This window comes from Falco punctatus (genome assembly GCF_963210335.1).
Source record: "Falco punctatus genome assembly, chromosome: Z".
NCBI lineage: Eukaryota > Metazoa > Chordata > Aves > Falconiformes > Falconidae > Falco > Falco punctatus.
This window is the reverse complement of record NC_137586.1, coordinates 30230539-30247222: the sequence shown is the minus strand read 5'-3', so window position 1 is coordinate 30247222 and position 16684 is coordinate 30230539. Positions and strand designations below refer to the sequence as shown.

At 34.5% G+C, this 16684-nt stretch overlaps 1 protein-coding gene across 4 annotated transcripts in view; it reads left to right on the top strand.

The window, feature by feature from the left end:
- Nucleotides 1-16684, top strand: part of RFX3 (regulatory factor X3) — a 129159-nt gene that overhangs the window by 78355 nt on the left and 34120 nt on the right. For 3 of the 4 annotated variants that reach the window (XM_080372304.1, XM_080372305.1, XM_080372303.1), the window contains exons 4-5: nt 2177-2435; nt 13880-13954. In XM_080372304.1, coding sequence (XP_080228430.1) covers nt 2177-2435; nt 13880-13954 — 334 coding nt within the window. The remainder of the gene's footprint in view (nt 1-2176; nt 2436-13879; nt 13955-16684) is intronic. The other variant, XM_080372306.1, reaches the window with a different exon arrangement.

Here is a 16684-nt window from a genome sequence, read left to right as displayed (position 1 = left end):
TACTGCATGCAGTGACCTTAAAACATTTGGTTATCTTGCATATCACAAGATAAATGATATCACAATGGTATCATAAGGTATCACAATGATATGTTGACATGATAAAACAGATTAATCGGGACCTGCACATATTTAAACACATACATAGGTTATTACAATGCAAAGATCAACTGATTTTTAACTCTCCAAAAGAATTGTTAAGAGTTAATGTTAATAATTAACTATCTTCTTGAGCTTTAGTCCCTAAAATAATGATTTTGCTTTGTTTTCAGTAGACTGCAAGGTGTTTCTTTCACATTAACTTTGTTCCTTTCAGCTGATCTTGAGGCTTTTGCTATACTCAAATGAAAAGGAAAATGTTTAAGTAGCTTAATGATGGGTAAAAGCAAATCATGTAGTATAAGGCTTATGAAACATTTAGGATTTTAAAACTAAAATTTTGGAGTTTCTGAAAGTCTCTGAAGTGGAAAGAAGAAACTGTTGTGGCCATAGTTAATAAAGCAAAAATTCTGACTTCGGTTGTTGATAAGATGCTGTATCTTCAGTTCCTGAAAAGTAATGAAGTTTCTGAAGCTAAAAAAGGAATCATTATCTCTGAGTCTATTGTTTAGTAATTAATTAATCTTGTGTAAGTTTTCATAATTAAAAAACATAACAACTAACAGTAAATGGCCATGGCCTTTTCTGTATATTGATAAGAAACTAATTCCTATTTAGATAAAGAGAAAAAAAAGCCTGACTTCAAGTTCCTAGATAGGTGTATTAACCACCAGCTTACTACATAAGAAATGGATGCTGCTTCCTTCTCTTGTTCTGTTTTTGGACAAAAGTATCTGAATTTTTTTGTTGAACTCATTTAGTTACATAGTGGTTTTGTAAATATGTAATGTTACATTACATACATAAAAAATCTGATTTTGTGTTTTGTGTGATTATACTAAATGAATCTTAGGCAGATAATAAATGGAGACTTACACAGAGTTGGGGCATCTCTCTGTTTTCTCTGAATCATAATACTTTTAATATTCCACGTTAATGGAGAACTTTGAATTTCAAAATAGTGTTGCATGTTGTTTACAAGCAATAGTACAGATTTTAATGATTAAATAAGAAATTTAACGGTATCATGCTTGCCAAGATACAAAGCTTAGCAGTCACGAAACAGGTTAAAATTTCCAAATAGACTTTTCTAAAATGAGGAATCTGGCCTTTGAAATAATGAATGCCATTTACTTCACAGTTTTGAAATACATTGATTTGAAGATCAAATTTTGTACATGGACATTCAAAAACTATAAATAGATTATAACCTATGAAGAGTAATGATTCAAGATAAATAATTAAGAATGTGAAACATGATAGAAGATTTCAGTAGCTGAGTAGTTTGTTAGGGTAAGCTGATTAATGAGGCATAAATGTTTCATAGCTGAAAGTGATTTTAAAAATGTTGCTGTTGCATATCTTTAACTTCTTTCATCTTTGTGACCTTTTTACAAGTCATAGTTCTGTTTTCATTTTATTTCTTAAATGCAGGTTTTTATCATAACATGAATTCATGTCTGATTTTGAATTCACCCTGTAAAAAGAACTGCATTTCCCAAAATACCAGTGAATTCTGATTTTCAAGGTTGAACTAAGAGCTTTAATTAATTTAAAAACAGTAGGTAACAGGGTTCTTGAACACTGGACTCTCTTGACTGATGTTTGTATGAATTGCTTGTAATTCTGCAGCAAGCACAGTAGACAAAATCTAGAATATCTGACTAAAATTCAAATATTTTTCATTGGATTAAAAAAGTTTTAAAAGGTCGTTCTTAATTAATTGTTTTGAAATATATTAATAACTGGATGAGCTCTTTCTGCCTGCCGCCTCAATTTTTGTCATACTTTCTTTCTCTCCTCCTCTTTAGGTAGGACTGACAAATATTTCTATAAGGGCTTGGTGGATGCTTGGTTTAACATTGTCACTGAATTAGTTATGTAGTGCTTTGACTTGATGAGTGTTGTTCTCTGAGGAGGCAGAGACTGTTTGCCATTCTTGTTTAATTTGGTTACAGCTATTGTGTATATATTTCAAGAATTACAATGTTTCCCTCAGCTAAATGAACGATACAAATAATTTCTTTTACTTTTGTTTTTTTTTTTTTGTTGTTTTTTTTTTTTTTTTTTCTTGAAGCCGATCAACAACTTATCCTTACACAGAAACCCAGATGTACAGCCAAAACACTGGGGGAAATTATTTTGATACTCAAGGAAGTTCTGCACAGGTGACAACAGTGGTCTCATCTCATAGCATGGTGGGCACTGGAGGGATTCAGATGGGTGTCACAGGAGGACAACTCATTAGCAGCTCAGGAGGGACCTATCTGATTGGCAATGCAATGGAAAATTCTGGTCATTCAGTGACTCATACAACGCGGGCCTCCCCAGCGACAGTAAGTATTTCAGACTGACACAAACTCTTTGAGTCTAGTTTCTTACTCAAATGTTCTTGCAGACAGACATGGGTTTTGTGACAGAATGTATAGCAATATTGTGTTGTCAGAATAAGTACTTTTTGTAAAGTAAGTAATATATACATGTGTAAAATACAGGAGTAGGAATACTGTGAATACTTAAACATGAAGGCAGATCTTTCCTTTGACAGCTTGCAAATATTTACATTTCATACATCAAATTTTTGCATGCAAGTAATATCAGTGGATGCTTTTGGAGTGCTCACATAATAGTTTTTCCAAGCCGAATATTTTTCAGGTTGGGAACTAAAACCAGCCTCCTTTAACATTTTGTTGTTTTTCTGGAAATGTAAGAAAAGCACAGTGTTGTTGATCTTAACTGTTAGATGTAAATGTTAAATAATGTAATTTACCAATAGGTACATGAAACTTCCCTGCATTTGTTCAGTTTGTTTGCTCAGTCTTAGTGTAGGTTTAATGGCTTATTTCAAAATATTTCCAATTTTTCAGAGGACAATACTACCATTTTAGACTTTATTCTTACTTATCTATGGTATGTCTCCAAAGAGTGTTCAAATTAAAAATTAATTGTGGAAGTGTCTTACAGTGCTGTGGGAAGACTCATTCTGTTACGACTGATCAATAATATTGCGGACACTTAAACATAAACATAGGACTTTTCCATAAGAGAGTACTCCATCAGCCCTTACTAAAATTAGAAAAATGGGTTTATACCTAGTCTAGCTTTGCTGCATAGCCCTAACTAATACTTTTACCTAATTCTTCTAGGTATTCTGATCTGGATGTAGAGATTTGGAAGTAATGGTTAAGAGAATTGTGAAATACAGAGTAGGAAGAGTTGAAAAATATAGTAAAGGATATAAAGTATCATTAATAATACAGATTCATCAATACTCAAAAGGGCAATGAAATTAGGGGACTTTATTTTTAGCAACCAATGTAATGAGTGAAAATCTGATACTCTTCTATTTGAAATTATGATGAACATTTACAATACCATTGGATAGTTTAGATGAGCTGATAAAATCTCTTTTGTTTTGATTCTTAAAGTGGTTGGTATGGATAAATACAAAGTTCTTGTACAATGTAAAAAAATAATTAATCCAAAACCTGTGTAGTATTATTTTCTGAGCATGAAAGTTACAAAGAGTCATAATTCATGAAGAGTATAAATATCAGTACCATAGTGTGAGCTTCCAGATAGCAACAGAGAATTTTGGTTTTGAGTTACAAAATAATAGAAAAAGAGTATATATTAACATTTGTCTATATTTTATATGTCTTTAATAGAAAAAAAGATCTGGAAAAAAAAAGCATTCCTCCTTCAGATTTCTTTAATTAAAATCAAGACTTTAATTAAACTATTTTCTTTGTTCCTTTTATGTACTGTCTCATTTTACTTATTTGGAAGATATTTCATGGAATTTTTCACCTGACAGCACAGGCAAAACAAATAATTTTCTATACACAAAAATAAGGAATAGGTCTTCTAGATGGAATTAAATTTTAAAAGTGATGTTTCTTTAAATATTTAAGTAGCAATGATATTCCTCTGTTTTCTTAGTTGTTTTAAATCATTCTGCAGTTGAATAAAAATATTGCCTGTTTTAGAGATCATGCTAGTTTTCTCCTTAATCAAATAAGAGCAAATGCATATTTGTGCTTTGCATATCATGCTGTAAGATTTGTTTTACGCAGTGAAACCAGAATACAGTCAGTGGCAACGCTTAACTGAATGTAAAATCAAGTGAGGCTTAAATGCATCCAGTAAACACAAATGGAGTAGTAGGCTTACTTTGAAGTTTGATGTCCTAGAATTATTTGAATGATACCAAAACTCCATGCTATGTCTTGCAAATTAAAAACTGTTTTGTGTTTTTCCTCAAATTTAAAGTAAAATTTACTAAAATTCAACAAAATCTAATGTTTATACCTTCAGCAACAGCTTTCTCTTGCTTTGTGTCAATAAAGCAGCCTGTTTTATTTGGTTCAAGTAACTTTTATAGTGCTGTATCAAAGTGCCTTTAAGAACAGAAAAAAATACTGCTAATTGTATTGAATTGCATTTTGAACACTAAATAGCTTTATCTGTTTTTTTAAGGTGCTATTTATTTTGTAGAGTATAATTCTGTAAATATGAGACAGAATGTATATATTAGAAGTAGTTTTCTTGCTAAGGAAGTGGGAGACAACATGATTTTAGATTTTATAGTAGTATGCTCTTGGTGTGTATGGTTCAGCTGAAGTACTCAAGAGTCAGTTGAAACACATGTTTCAGTTTAAACTGTAATTTTAAAGCACCAAGTCTATTTTAATTTTACTAGCAGGCATAATTAAACTATGCAAAATAGATCAATGTAGTATTTTATTTGGATTGCACCTTGTATTGGTAGAGCTTGTTTCACTTCTGATCCTCATTTGGCCTTTACCATCATAACTTTTTTCATTCTTGTATAGATACTTTATTGGGGTCATCAAAACAATGTGTATCTAGGCTGGTTTGCTACTGTAATACTCAGAAAATACTCCAGATTTTTAATTAGTTTGGAGAATTTTCATATGGAGACAAAGGATATAGAAATGAATAGGAACTTACTTATTAACACATGTGGTTGACACAATCCCCGTTTTACCATAGAGATACAAGTTCTGTTTACTGTTTTCAACTGATAACTCCTTAGTTTTGTTGTTATTCACCGTCACTGATCAAATCATTACCTTTGGTAACAAGCAAATTGTGTTACTGATGTCGTCTATTTCGGATAGACTTAGCTTAAGTTAAAAGAAACAAACAAAACAGCTGCAGGTTAAAAAGCCAAATGTATAAAATAAGTCCATTTCATTAACTGTGTCTTAGAGAAATGAAACTTAAAAATCTAATTAACTTTTCTCCAGGTGTGCGATTTGGTTTATACAGAATTCAATAAAAGAGAATCAGGGACTTTTTACATCAAGTCTATCTTTACATTATTTTCTTTATGGTTTAATGTAATTTTGAATTCTGCTTTGGGTTTAATAAAGAGCAAATATTTTGTTTGTAACATTTCATTCATTTTCATTTCTGCAAAACATTCATTTAAGAAAGCTGTCCTGCTTAAGCTGTAGCAGATAATAGTGTTTTTATAGCCAAAATATTAGTTGTGCACTATCAAAACTATTCCAACCTATATACAGTAGTGATTTATGTTAGTGTGCATGAAAGACAGTTGTTGACAATTTCTTTACTCATTTCATTTTCATTGATTTCATTGCTCTTCCCATTACGTCTTTTGCTGGTCTGTTAAACTACTGCCCACTTACTATGAAGTATTTTTTCACTAAAACAGACAGGCATTCAGATTGTAAGACCTTCTAGATATTAGGTAGATAAACAGCTTTCCAAAATGACCATTTGCATGTGAATATTTGTGTATTGGTCGAGAATTAATTGTGATTGCATTTAGTAAGAAGTGATTTATCCTAGCTGAGTATCTATTTGAAATGAATTTTCATGGTGAAACCTGTATGAGAGTAATTAAAAATCCTGTTCAGTTTATTGGCAGCTGTTGTTAAAGAAGAGGCAACTGTATTTAAGAGACTAACTAGAAAATTGGATTGCCATGTTAATAATGGAATCTAAATGTGCTTCCAGGTTTTTTTTTCCATATGTAAATATCTAGGACTGTTCTTGTGATAGGACAGGGTGATCTAACAAACACAGTTCATAATATCACAAGGTTAAAAAATTCATATGGTTTCTTGTAATAAAGTGTTACACTTAGCAGCCAGTGAGAGGCTCCCATCTACTAGTCTCATTTTCTAACAAGCTTTATGACTGATCTGCAATACAGTTGTCAATCAGTCACCACCACCAACAGGAGATCTCCACTCACGCTGTTGCAGAGATTTGTCCTATTTCAGTACAAATCTAAATTTGCAAGAAAGTAAAAGCAAAATTAATATGGATATAATGTATCACTACACATTATGTCTGGTAGTAAAGCACTGTGTGAAATTTACTTGTAGCTTTAAAGGAAGGATGGTGCGTACCCAGAATGTGTCATAATTGGTGGAGGGAGAACAACAGGAAGTAAGAAAGCCCGGTATAAATACCATATCCTGATAATATAATTTTTGTGGAAGGCATATATAACTATATGCATTGATGAAATTATTTTAAGAACAAAAAACCCCCAGATGTTTAAGTGGTCCATTAAAGGTGGAGGGGATATAATTTGGAAAGTAGTTTGAGATGAGATTTTATTTATTAATCACTTTCCTAGTAGAAGAACTTTTTCCTCTTCCATTCCCTAACTTTTCTGATTTTTTATTTAGATGGGTCCATCTTAGTGTAAAAAAGGCCTTTTCTGTCCAAATCAAACATGCACAGATTTTTGTGCTACAAAGGATTATTAGATCATTTGGTTTGACCTCTTATACTGCAAAGACATTTACTTGTGACTTCTTCAACTAAGCACAGTGGCATCTTTTGTAAAAACAGGCATCTGTTTCCAGATACAGGAAGGCAGTATTTTATTTTTTTTTCTTTTGAATGAGTCATAAGAATGGTTAATCACTATTACTGCTAAAAAGGTATTAATGTATGAACTAACTGGTGGGATGGGAAGTTTAGAGGATTTGTGGATCATGTACCTTTACAAACCTGCCTCCAAGACTTTTCCTCCTGTTTTGGTTTCTTCTTCAGAGCTGTGGAGCATCACGGCTTTTCCCTCTCTCTTCCAGAGGTTTGAGTCTACCAAGGTGGCCAAAGTAACTTACATCTTTTTCTCTGCCCCCTTGAGTGCCTTTCTTCTCCACTGTAGTGTTTTGGGTGAGGCTGTGCCCTTTTTATAAGGCAAGGAAGAGGGAGAATGACCCTACCAAGTTCAGCAACACCTGCCCTGTCTGCATTCTGGCTTCACCTGCCTATACTACTTGTTTCTTTCCTGATACAGTCAGGCTTCAGCTTTCAGTCATTGGCTTTTGGTGTGTTTTCTCCATAAAAGGCTGGTAGCACCTCTTAAGTTGTTTCCGATTTTGGCAATTGAATATTTACTCTGGTATTTTTGTATCAAAAATCAAGATGTAGTGTTGTTGGAAACTCAGTTTATTCCCATGTAACATTCCAATTACTAATGAAATAATATTGTAAGAAACACATGGTTTTAAATCATAAGATATTAAAAATAGGTATGTTTGAATCTGTGAGGAGAATTTCTGTTAATTACTTTTATTTGAACATGCATAAGCTGCATGCAAGATGACTTGCCACTGATGTTCTTATGACAGTCGGATCATCAATGGCAGGGAGGCATCACCTTTTTAAAGGACTGGATTTTTTTGTTTCTGGTTAAATACACATTTGTTCAAAAATGGCCACTCTACCTGTCTCTAAGGCTGTCTTGCCATAAATGTTTTCAAATTTTATTTTAATAATAATCTGAAGTAAACTTTCCTTTTAATTTATCAATTCTGATTTTCTGGTGTGAGTAACTCCAGTGCATTTCCATGTGTTTTTCAGTGTTAGGTGGAATATGTATGTTCTAGAAGTCCTTATAATCAGGTGGACAGGGGATTTCATTTGTTTGTTTGTTTGTTTTCCTTTAACAAGTACCAAATTTGGGGAAAATGACCGCAAAGAAAAAAAAGTTTAGAATCTGTTTGAAGATGTATATAATAGAGATGAGGTATTCAAATAACTGGATGATCCAGGTGAGAGACAGTGAATTAGTCAATTTGACCATAGGTTTGAGAACTTCCAGCAAGGAGGATAAACATGGGCAGCAGTGTTTCATTTTGAAAATTTGGGAAGGAGAAAGTAATCTGACCTAAACTGCAAACATTTATTGTTTTTCCAGTCTGTGGCTGTTAGGTGTGCTTTTCCCCGTACATTGCATCCATATATTCTTTTGTAATCACTAGAGAACATATTCTGTTTCTTAGTCAGTATGCACACCTTATGTACATGCAGACCTCTGGAGGTGTGCACTTGCAGCAGGTATTTTGACCCGTATCTGTTATATATATTAAACTTGTTGTATTTACAAATTAAGCAATTTTAGAAAAACAAAAAAGCTTTTTTCCTAAGTTTTTAAGGTTTATCAGCATTCTTTTAAGGTCAGCATATGTAAAATACCAAATTTTTTTTGTGTTCTCCCCTTCCTCTATATTTACATTTCTTTCATTTCAACAGCCTTTAAAAGAATCTGTGTACAGGTGCTGCTACAGCTTTGTCTGTTGTGAGGAGTGCAAACCGTTTAGATTTAATTCTTCCACCTGTAAAAGCTAGACCTGAGTTCTCTTAGTGTTATACTCTTTATATAACTATATATACTATTTATAGAACTATACTTAGTTCTATACTATTTCATTTTCAGGCTTCATGTTTCCTGGCCAAACTTGTCTGCCTAACACAACGGTCTGGCATAAGTTTCGCAAAACAGTATGACATACATCAATACTCTCCTGAAACAGAATTGAAAGCCACCGTACATAATGCATGTTTGTGGCATTCCAAAAGAGTGAAAGTGTCACATTTTCAAAAGTCCTGAGTCCATTTATCCTGTAGCTTCAGGTTAGTTCATGATGTGTATACACCTTATTTAGATAAGCACAGTTGTCACAAGTATGCAGGACGTAGGTGGCTGTACCAAATTAATCTTTCTTATACACATATGATGAATTAGCAATTCCTTCATAATGGAGCATGTGATGAAAGCTCCTTTAGAAGAAGTTCACTTCCTTTAAAGCCTAAAAGGGCAAACCTTTGGAAGTGGGTAAAAGGCATTCTGAATGGGAGGTGCCTGTAGAGGTAGAAACCAGAGCTATCTTTTTTGAGTTTTAAGATGCCACCTAAAGTTGCCTGCTTTGCTGCTGGTGGAGGGTGGTTTGCAAATTGAAACAGATAAAAAAAATAAATTGTAGGGTATCAGATTAATTGCAAATTAATCAGGGCTTAAACTTCTGCAGGTTGTTTTCTTTATGTCCTGACCTACTCAGAACAACTTACTGTAAATACTTCATCTTAATTAGCTGAATTGTTGGTTAGTAAGTCGATTCATGAAAAAGTACTATTTCTTTCTTCTTCCTAAGAGGAAGGCAGTTTTTTCAAAGTGCGTTTGGGATATGTGTTTTCTATGTCTGTGCTGTACACACCTGAGACTATTCTGCATAATTTATCTAGTAACATGTTAATGAACACTAAGACATAGGCTAGCAAGAACAGTTAATAGCTTTCAAATCAGTAGATCATGTAAAGACTGAACATTGTAGGGTTCCAAATGCATATACTGAGATCAAACTGTTGAATTTTTTAACTCCAGGGAAATAACCTTAATCATTAACAACTGTGTCAGAGTATAATGCAGGCAGTATTTCAAGTTGGAAAACAAAGTAAGTTGAAGGAAGAATTTACAATCACGTTTTTCATAGCTATCATGTTCTAATGTAGTGTCTGCTCATGTTAAATATTACTATACAAACTGATTATCATTCCTGTCAGTCCTGTAACATTTAACATGGTTTTGTTGCAGTTGCTGTGGGACTGATTGTGTACATTTCAGTTATCAGTCAGAATGTTTTAATAAATAAATGTTTTTAGTTGTGTTAGGAGAAGAATAGGAGAAACGTATGACTGATAACATTCAAATAAATGAATGTGTAATTCTTGTCATTTAGCATTTCAGATGTATATGTAGTTAGTTGTGCCTGGAATCTCTTACTGCTTATCGCTAAAATTGCAAGGATATCAGTCTTCCCATTGTATTTATGCAGAATATAATTTTGAATGTTAAAATTATTTTCATATTCTTTCCACAAAATATCATAATAAAAATCATAATAAAACCCAGTGCATTACCTAGCATTACCTAACATCTATTATATGCTTAAATGCTGTTTTGAATAGAGGTGAAATTCTTTTCAGTTTTTCTAGAACCTAAATAAAAGGCCCTGGCAAAAACTTAAAACTAAAAACTTAAAAGCGTGAAGGAACAGATCCCTCACATAAACAACTTTTTACTCAAGTAGCTGTTACTCCCTATACACACAGTACTCTGTGTCACATAGATCATCTTGAAAACCCAAAAGCTTGGAATAAAAAACTAGAATAAAATAGAATATTTCAGTTGGAAGGGACTTAAAACTGTCACCTAGCCCAGCTGCCTGGCCGCTTCAGGGCTGACCAGGAGTTAAAGCACATTGTTAAGGGCATTGCCCAAGCGCCTCATAAACACTGACGGGCTCGGGGCACTGACCACCTCTAGGACGCCTGTTCCAGGGTGTGACCACCCCCTCGGTAAAGCTGTGCTTCCCAGTGCCCAGCCTGAGCCTCCCCCGGCGCAGCTTTGAGCCGTTCCCACCTGTCCTGTTGCTGGGTCCCCGGGAGAAGAGCTCAGCGCCTCCCGCCACTTCCCCTCCTCAGGGAGCTGCAGAGAGCCACGAGGTCACCCCTCAGCCTCCTTCTCTCCAGACTGGACAAGCCCGAAGCCTTAGGCTCCCCTCACGGGACATTCCTCCCAGCCCTGTCGCCAGCTTTGTTGCCCTCTGGATGCGCTCAAGGCCCTGAATTCACGTCCTGCTGAAGTGGAGGGCCCAGCGCTGGTGCACACAGTACCCCGCGTGCAGCTGCGCCAGGCTGAGCGCAGCCGGCTGGTCGCCTCTTCCACTGCTGGTCACGCTGTGTTTGGTGTCCCCCAGGTGCCGTTTGCCCCTCGGCTGCCAGGGCACGTGGCCGACTCACACTGAGCCTGCTGCCGCCCAGCACCCCCAGAGCCCTCTCCCCAGGGCTGCTCGCCAGCCACTCCTCTCCCAGTTTGAACTTGTGCCTGGCATTTCTCTGTCCCAGGTGTGGAATCCAGCGTTTTGAGTTGTCACTTTCATGTCACTGTTGGCTGTCCAATGCCTCAATTTATTCAGATCCTTCTGCAAAGCCTCTCATCCCTGAAGAGCGTCAACAGGACCTCCTGGTTTGGTATCATCAGCAGACTTGCTAATGGTGCATTCAACTCCTGCATCGAGATAATTCATAAAGATACTGAACAGAACTGGCCTTAGAATTGAGCCCTGAGGAATGGAAGAAAACAAGAAGTAGACAGAAATTTTCAGAAAGAGCAAGATGACTTTGAGCTCTAGACTTGTCTAGATGTCTAGTAAGTCTAGATGGCTCTAGACTTACTGTCTAGAAAATCTTTCTGCAAATCAGAAGTATTTTATGCTCAAAAATAGTTGAGTGATTGTATAGTCTACATAGGAAGAAGGTCTTTCTGTCATTAAAGGGACATGTATCTGTCAGATAAGGCTGAAATTTCATTCTAACAAAATTTAGACTAGAAATAGTGAACAAGATAATTGGTATTGAGAACAGTTTTTTCTTGAAGCTTTCCCTAGCAGAATATGATGAAGATGTGTTTTAAGTATAGAACACACGTCTTTCTGAGCTTGGTGAAGTATTTAGCATGTTGTAGTGGTGGTCCAGCACTGCTTATACCATGCAATAAAAGTGAACACAAGATTCATTGTCTTCAGTGGCCACAACGATAAAATCTACTTCTAAAAGAAACTTCGGCAACAAAAATGTCCCAGATGACAAAAAAGAAACCGTTTCCTCATTTGGCTCATTGCATATTACCAAAAGGCATTGAAGCAATATGGCAGCGAGGAATGAGTGTCACCTGTAGTGCCACTCCTTAAGTGCAATTACTACAAGGTGTTAACAAATCGATTCTCTGAACAAACAAGGCTGCAAGTTGCTGCAACAAAATGGTAGTGGCAGTGAGCAGCAGAAGGTTTAACCGCAGTACTATAGTACTTCAGTGGACTGAGCATTATAAAACAAATAGCCTAAGATTCGGAATTAGGATTTAAATGTGTATATGGTCTTCATTGTTTGGTTGTAGTGTTGTGTTAAGAAGGCAAACTGTATGGCTACAGTTTATAGTAAGTTGAGCATAATGTGATGGTGTTTTAAACTTGTAGCCTTTGTCATGTGGCATGCTTTTAAAATTTGATTTTTCCTGTGTGATTGAATATTTTGGCTTCATAGTATTTTCCACTGAAGCAACAAGAAATCAGCGTATTAAAAAACTTGCACCATTATTGCTGTGTAAGAGTATGTTTTCTTACATAGTAATTGTGTATTTTTAATAATGTACTTTTTATAAAAAATGCTAGTATAGCTAATATTAAGCAGTTGTAAGAGAGAAGCAAGAAGTGAATTCTCTCAATTATTACAATAAAAACTTGTCAGTTGCCCTGTAAAAAAGGGAGAAGCTAATTTTATATGTACAGTAAATTCAAATATCAACTGTTGTATTTTTCAGTTTCTGCTATACAGTGAGTGAGTTCAGCCAATGCTGATAAATTATGTCACTAAAATTATGGATAGTACTGTGATATTTGAAGTAGGATAGCGAGGGCTCATGAAAAAACATCCACACAGAGAATGATAACTGTGTTTGAAAGTATAAGTAGTGGTTTCCATTGCTTTCATTTTGGCCATTTAATGTAGCTGATTAATTACGTGCCTTGTTACTGTGCATCCCATTGTCTCTGTCATTTTCATTGTTGTATTTGCCCTTGTAGCTCCCCAGTTCAACTACACTTAGGTTCTTTTTTTTAAATTATTTTAGTGCTGTCATTACTGAACCGATCAAAATATCCATTGATATTAAAAAAGAAAATTATGAGAATGGATGTGAGAGTATTCATACAGGTGCATTTGAAGAGATACTACTTTGTATTTTAGTAGGGCTGTGTTTTCTTCTCCTTTTAAAAGGCAAAATTATTATCAACAAATCTGCTCTCCCAAAAGCTGGATCCTGCAGTCTGTGTAACTCCTGACTTTCCATTTACTTTAGCAGCTGGGGATATTCAAAGCATAGTGCTGGCAGCAGTAAGGGGGACGTCCTGTCCCAGAGAAACTAATGGTCAAAAACCTATTGAATTATTTGAGCGTGGGATTTGATACTGTGATTCCAGAGAGCTAAAGTTTTGTTTCTAATTCAGTTTTTATTGCAAGCTGTACATGTATGTTTCTGATGCAGTTGAAGGGAAAACATATGGGGACCTTTCTTAAAATTCTGCTTATTTATTTTTTAATATTATTAATTATATTTTTGTTCAATCAGGGTTATTTTTGTTTCAGTGCAGCTCACCAGTAGATCTACTAATTTAGTTTCCTGAGCAGGTTGGAAGGCAAAATGAACTTTGAGGCAGTGATCGTGCAGTATATACGCGAGCAAAATGCCTTTCTGAGGTGTGTGTTCACTGGTACTCTGGAATGAGGCCTCTTAGTAGAACATATGCCGTAGGCAGGAATGAAGCAGGCATTTTGATTGATCTGTAAGCAATCTGTCGAAACTTCTCTGATCAGGCTTTTTTACTATCTTGTCTTGAGTCCTTTTTTTAATGACATCTATTATCAGATTGAAATGGCGATTGAGACACTGCAAAAGTCTGATGGTCTGTCCACTCACAGAAGCTCTCTTCTCAACAGCCATGTAAGTTGTTTCTTCTTCACATACACTTTCTCTTGCTTGTTCTGCATGCTTAGCCTGCCTCTAAATGTTTGTTTTATTTTATTACTACTTTTTGCTCTTGATCTTCTCATCTTAGTGGTTTGTAGTCTTCTACTACATCACCCGTGGCTTTAATTTGTCAGGTGAAATGTCTTTATGGTATATTGCAGAGTGTTACTGTTTCCTGTGCTCCACACCTATGTGAAGAGAAGTTACACATGTGACTGTTTTGCAGATTATAGTGTAAATGTTAAGGTGAAGTTCAAATAATTCTAGATTAGCTGGCTTTTGACATTTTAAATAAAGTTGCTGACAAAGCAAAGTCTGTGTGCCCTATATTTCGGGGCATGTGAAGAGGGAAAGAAGGAACACACAGCATACTTAAATAATATTGTTAGATTATTTTTAGGTGTTTCTTCATCTGTTCTGAATAGAGACTTTATTATTAAATTACTTTCTTAAGAATCCTAAAGGTCCTTATGATGACTTGGAAAAAAAATGAAAGCATTATCTTAATTTGAAGTACACAAAAATGTCTTGTTCAGCTGCCTTTTGCTTTGTTCTTACTCTGCAAATCTCAGTTAAGAACTTCCCATATACAAAGCTAAAAGATCTTTGTGTCAAAACATGATCTCCAAATATAGTGATAAATCCATTATATGTAACTTTAAAATAATGGAAAAAGACCCAAAGTTAGTTTTAAACTTATATAAATAATAATATGACTTTGTAAGTTGCTGGTCTTTCTTGAAATATTTATTTTCTGTTGGTATTTGTGGGTTTGTACTTTGTATTTTTTCCATGTTAGCTTGTATTCATCTTACCTCTTTTTTTCCTTCTCAGCTTTACTAATTATATGAATTCAAATTTATTTATTGTTTTACAGAAGAAATTTAATTTGGTTTTAATGTAAGAATGTAGTGGTAGAAGCTGTTCCTCAGAAATCAAATTAAAAATGTATGTTTTAAGCAGGTTTGGATTTGGATTCTGGATTTTTTCTGTATGGGTCTAGTTATGTCAAAGTCAAAAAAAGAAATATTTTCTGGAAATCTTAAGCAAACTTTTTTTTCCTCTACAAAATGCCCAAACTGAAAGAGGAAAATCGTTTTACAAAAAGTTACACAAAATGTTGTACAGAAGGACTTTGGATGTTTACGAAACAATTTTTTTTAAGATAAGACAATATCAAAATTATTGTCTAAATAATAACAGATAATATTAGACAGATAATATACAAATTATTGTTTAAATATAATTTTTAAAGGGACCGTAACTTTTTCTAACGAAGTGACAGAAATTTACTTTAAGATTTGGAACACTTGAACTATTGATAATTTTGTGTTTAATCCCGTTATGAATTCCACAATCTTCATATAAAACCAAGAAGAAATATAAGGGAAGCTGCTATGCCCCAGTGTACTATGTTCCACTTGTTTCTGGTGCTATGCACTGTTCACAATGTGTTACTAATAATGAGATTCTCATCCAGCTGTGAAGTTTTTTCATGATATTCCTTTCCTGACTATGAAAGCTTTTTAAAAAGTATTCAGATAGGGGTATATCTTTGACTGTGAGGAAAAAAAATATTTTCATGGCATATTTTCATGGCAATCACTCTTTCCTAGCCTTGGTCATTTTGGAAGAAGTTACCAATCTACCAATCTAGATCAAATTTGCTGGATGTTTTGCCTATTTTTAAGGCGATGCTTACTGCCTTTAAACTCAAGGACAGTATGGAGGAAGTTTAAGTATAGGTGCAGTCTTTGTCTCTTTAAACTGTTGTTGATTTTGACCTCCAATGTTTTGGGTTGGAATTGATTAAAATAATTGTGTTTAATAGGTTTTAAAATAGAATTCTGCATTGTCAGTTTAATTAAGTTGCACTTTGCAGATGATCTATTGATTTGTGGGAGAATGCTAGGTTTGGGATAGGAATTTTCACCCTGATACCTCTAAGAGGTTTTCTAGGTTTTTGTTTGTATGTTTGTTTGTTTGTTGGTGGGTTTTTTTTGGCCTAAATTCATGTATGCTCATTTTAAGGTGTTCATCATTTCTCCTCTGTTTTCTTTTCTTTCCCGATTTATTTCTGCATGAGATTGACTTATTTAATTACTTGACAGTTGAATGTTTTATAAACATTGCAGCTTAATTGGAGTCAATTGAACAGGTCTGTCTGTAAATATTTCATACCTTTACCCATTTTACTTATATAATACAGTCAGTACTATGAATTAAAAAACTAGGATTCAAATCTGAACAGCTCAGTTTTAGAATTATATTAAATTTTGGTAGAGACATGGTTGATTTTTTAATGTTGTTTACAGTAGTTATACAATGTTTGGAGATAATTTTCCTTTTAAAATTATGTATTAACTGCACTTTTTCTTCCAGGCTATAATCTAGCAAGTAATGCCTTCAAGCCTTTGCTACTAAGCGACTCCACACAGGCACAAAAATTCTTATGTTGCATTGATCTTTTGATTTCAGTTTTTTGTGGTGTTGAATAATACAAGATATCGTTGAAATAATATCTGTTAAAAATTCATATCATTAATGAGGTGCACTTAAAATTATTCATGATAGGTTAGAAGCCATCTGGAGGAAAATACCTTTAATGCTACATGCAGAGCTTAACTGGAAAATAATTATTTAATTTTTTTAGTCTTTTGGGATTGACAAAGCTTTTCCCTTTGGGGAAGACAGAAATACTGC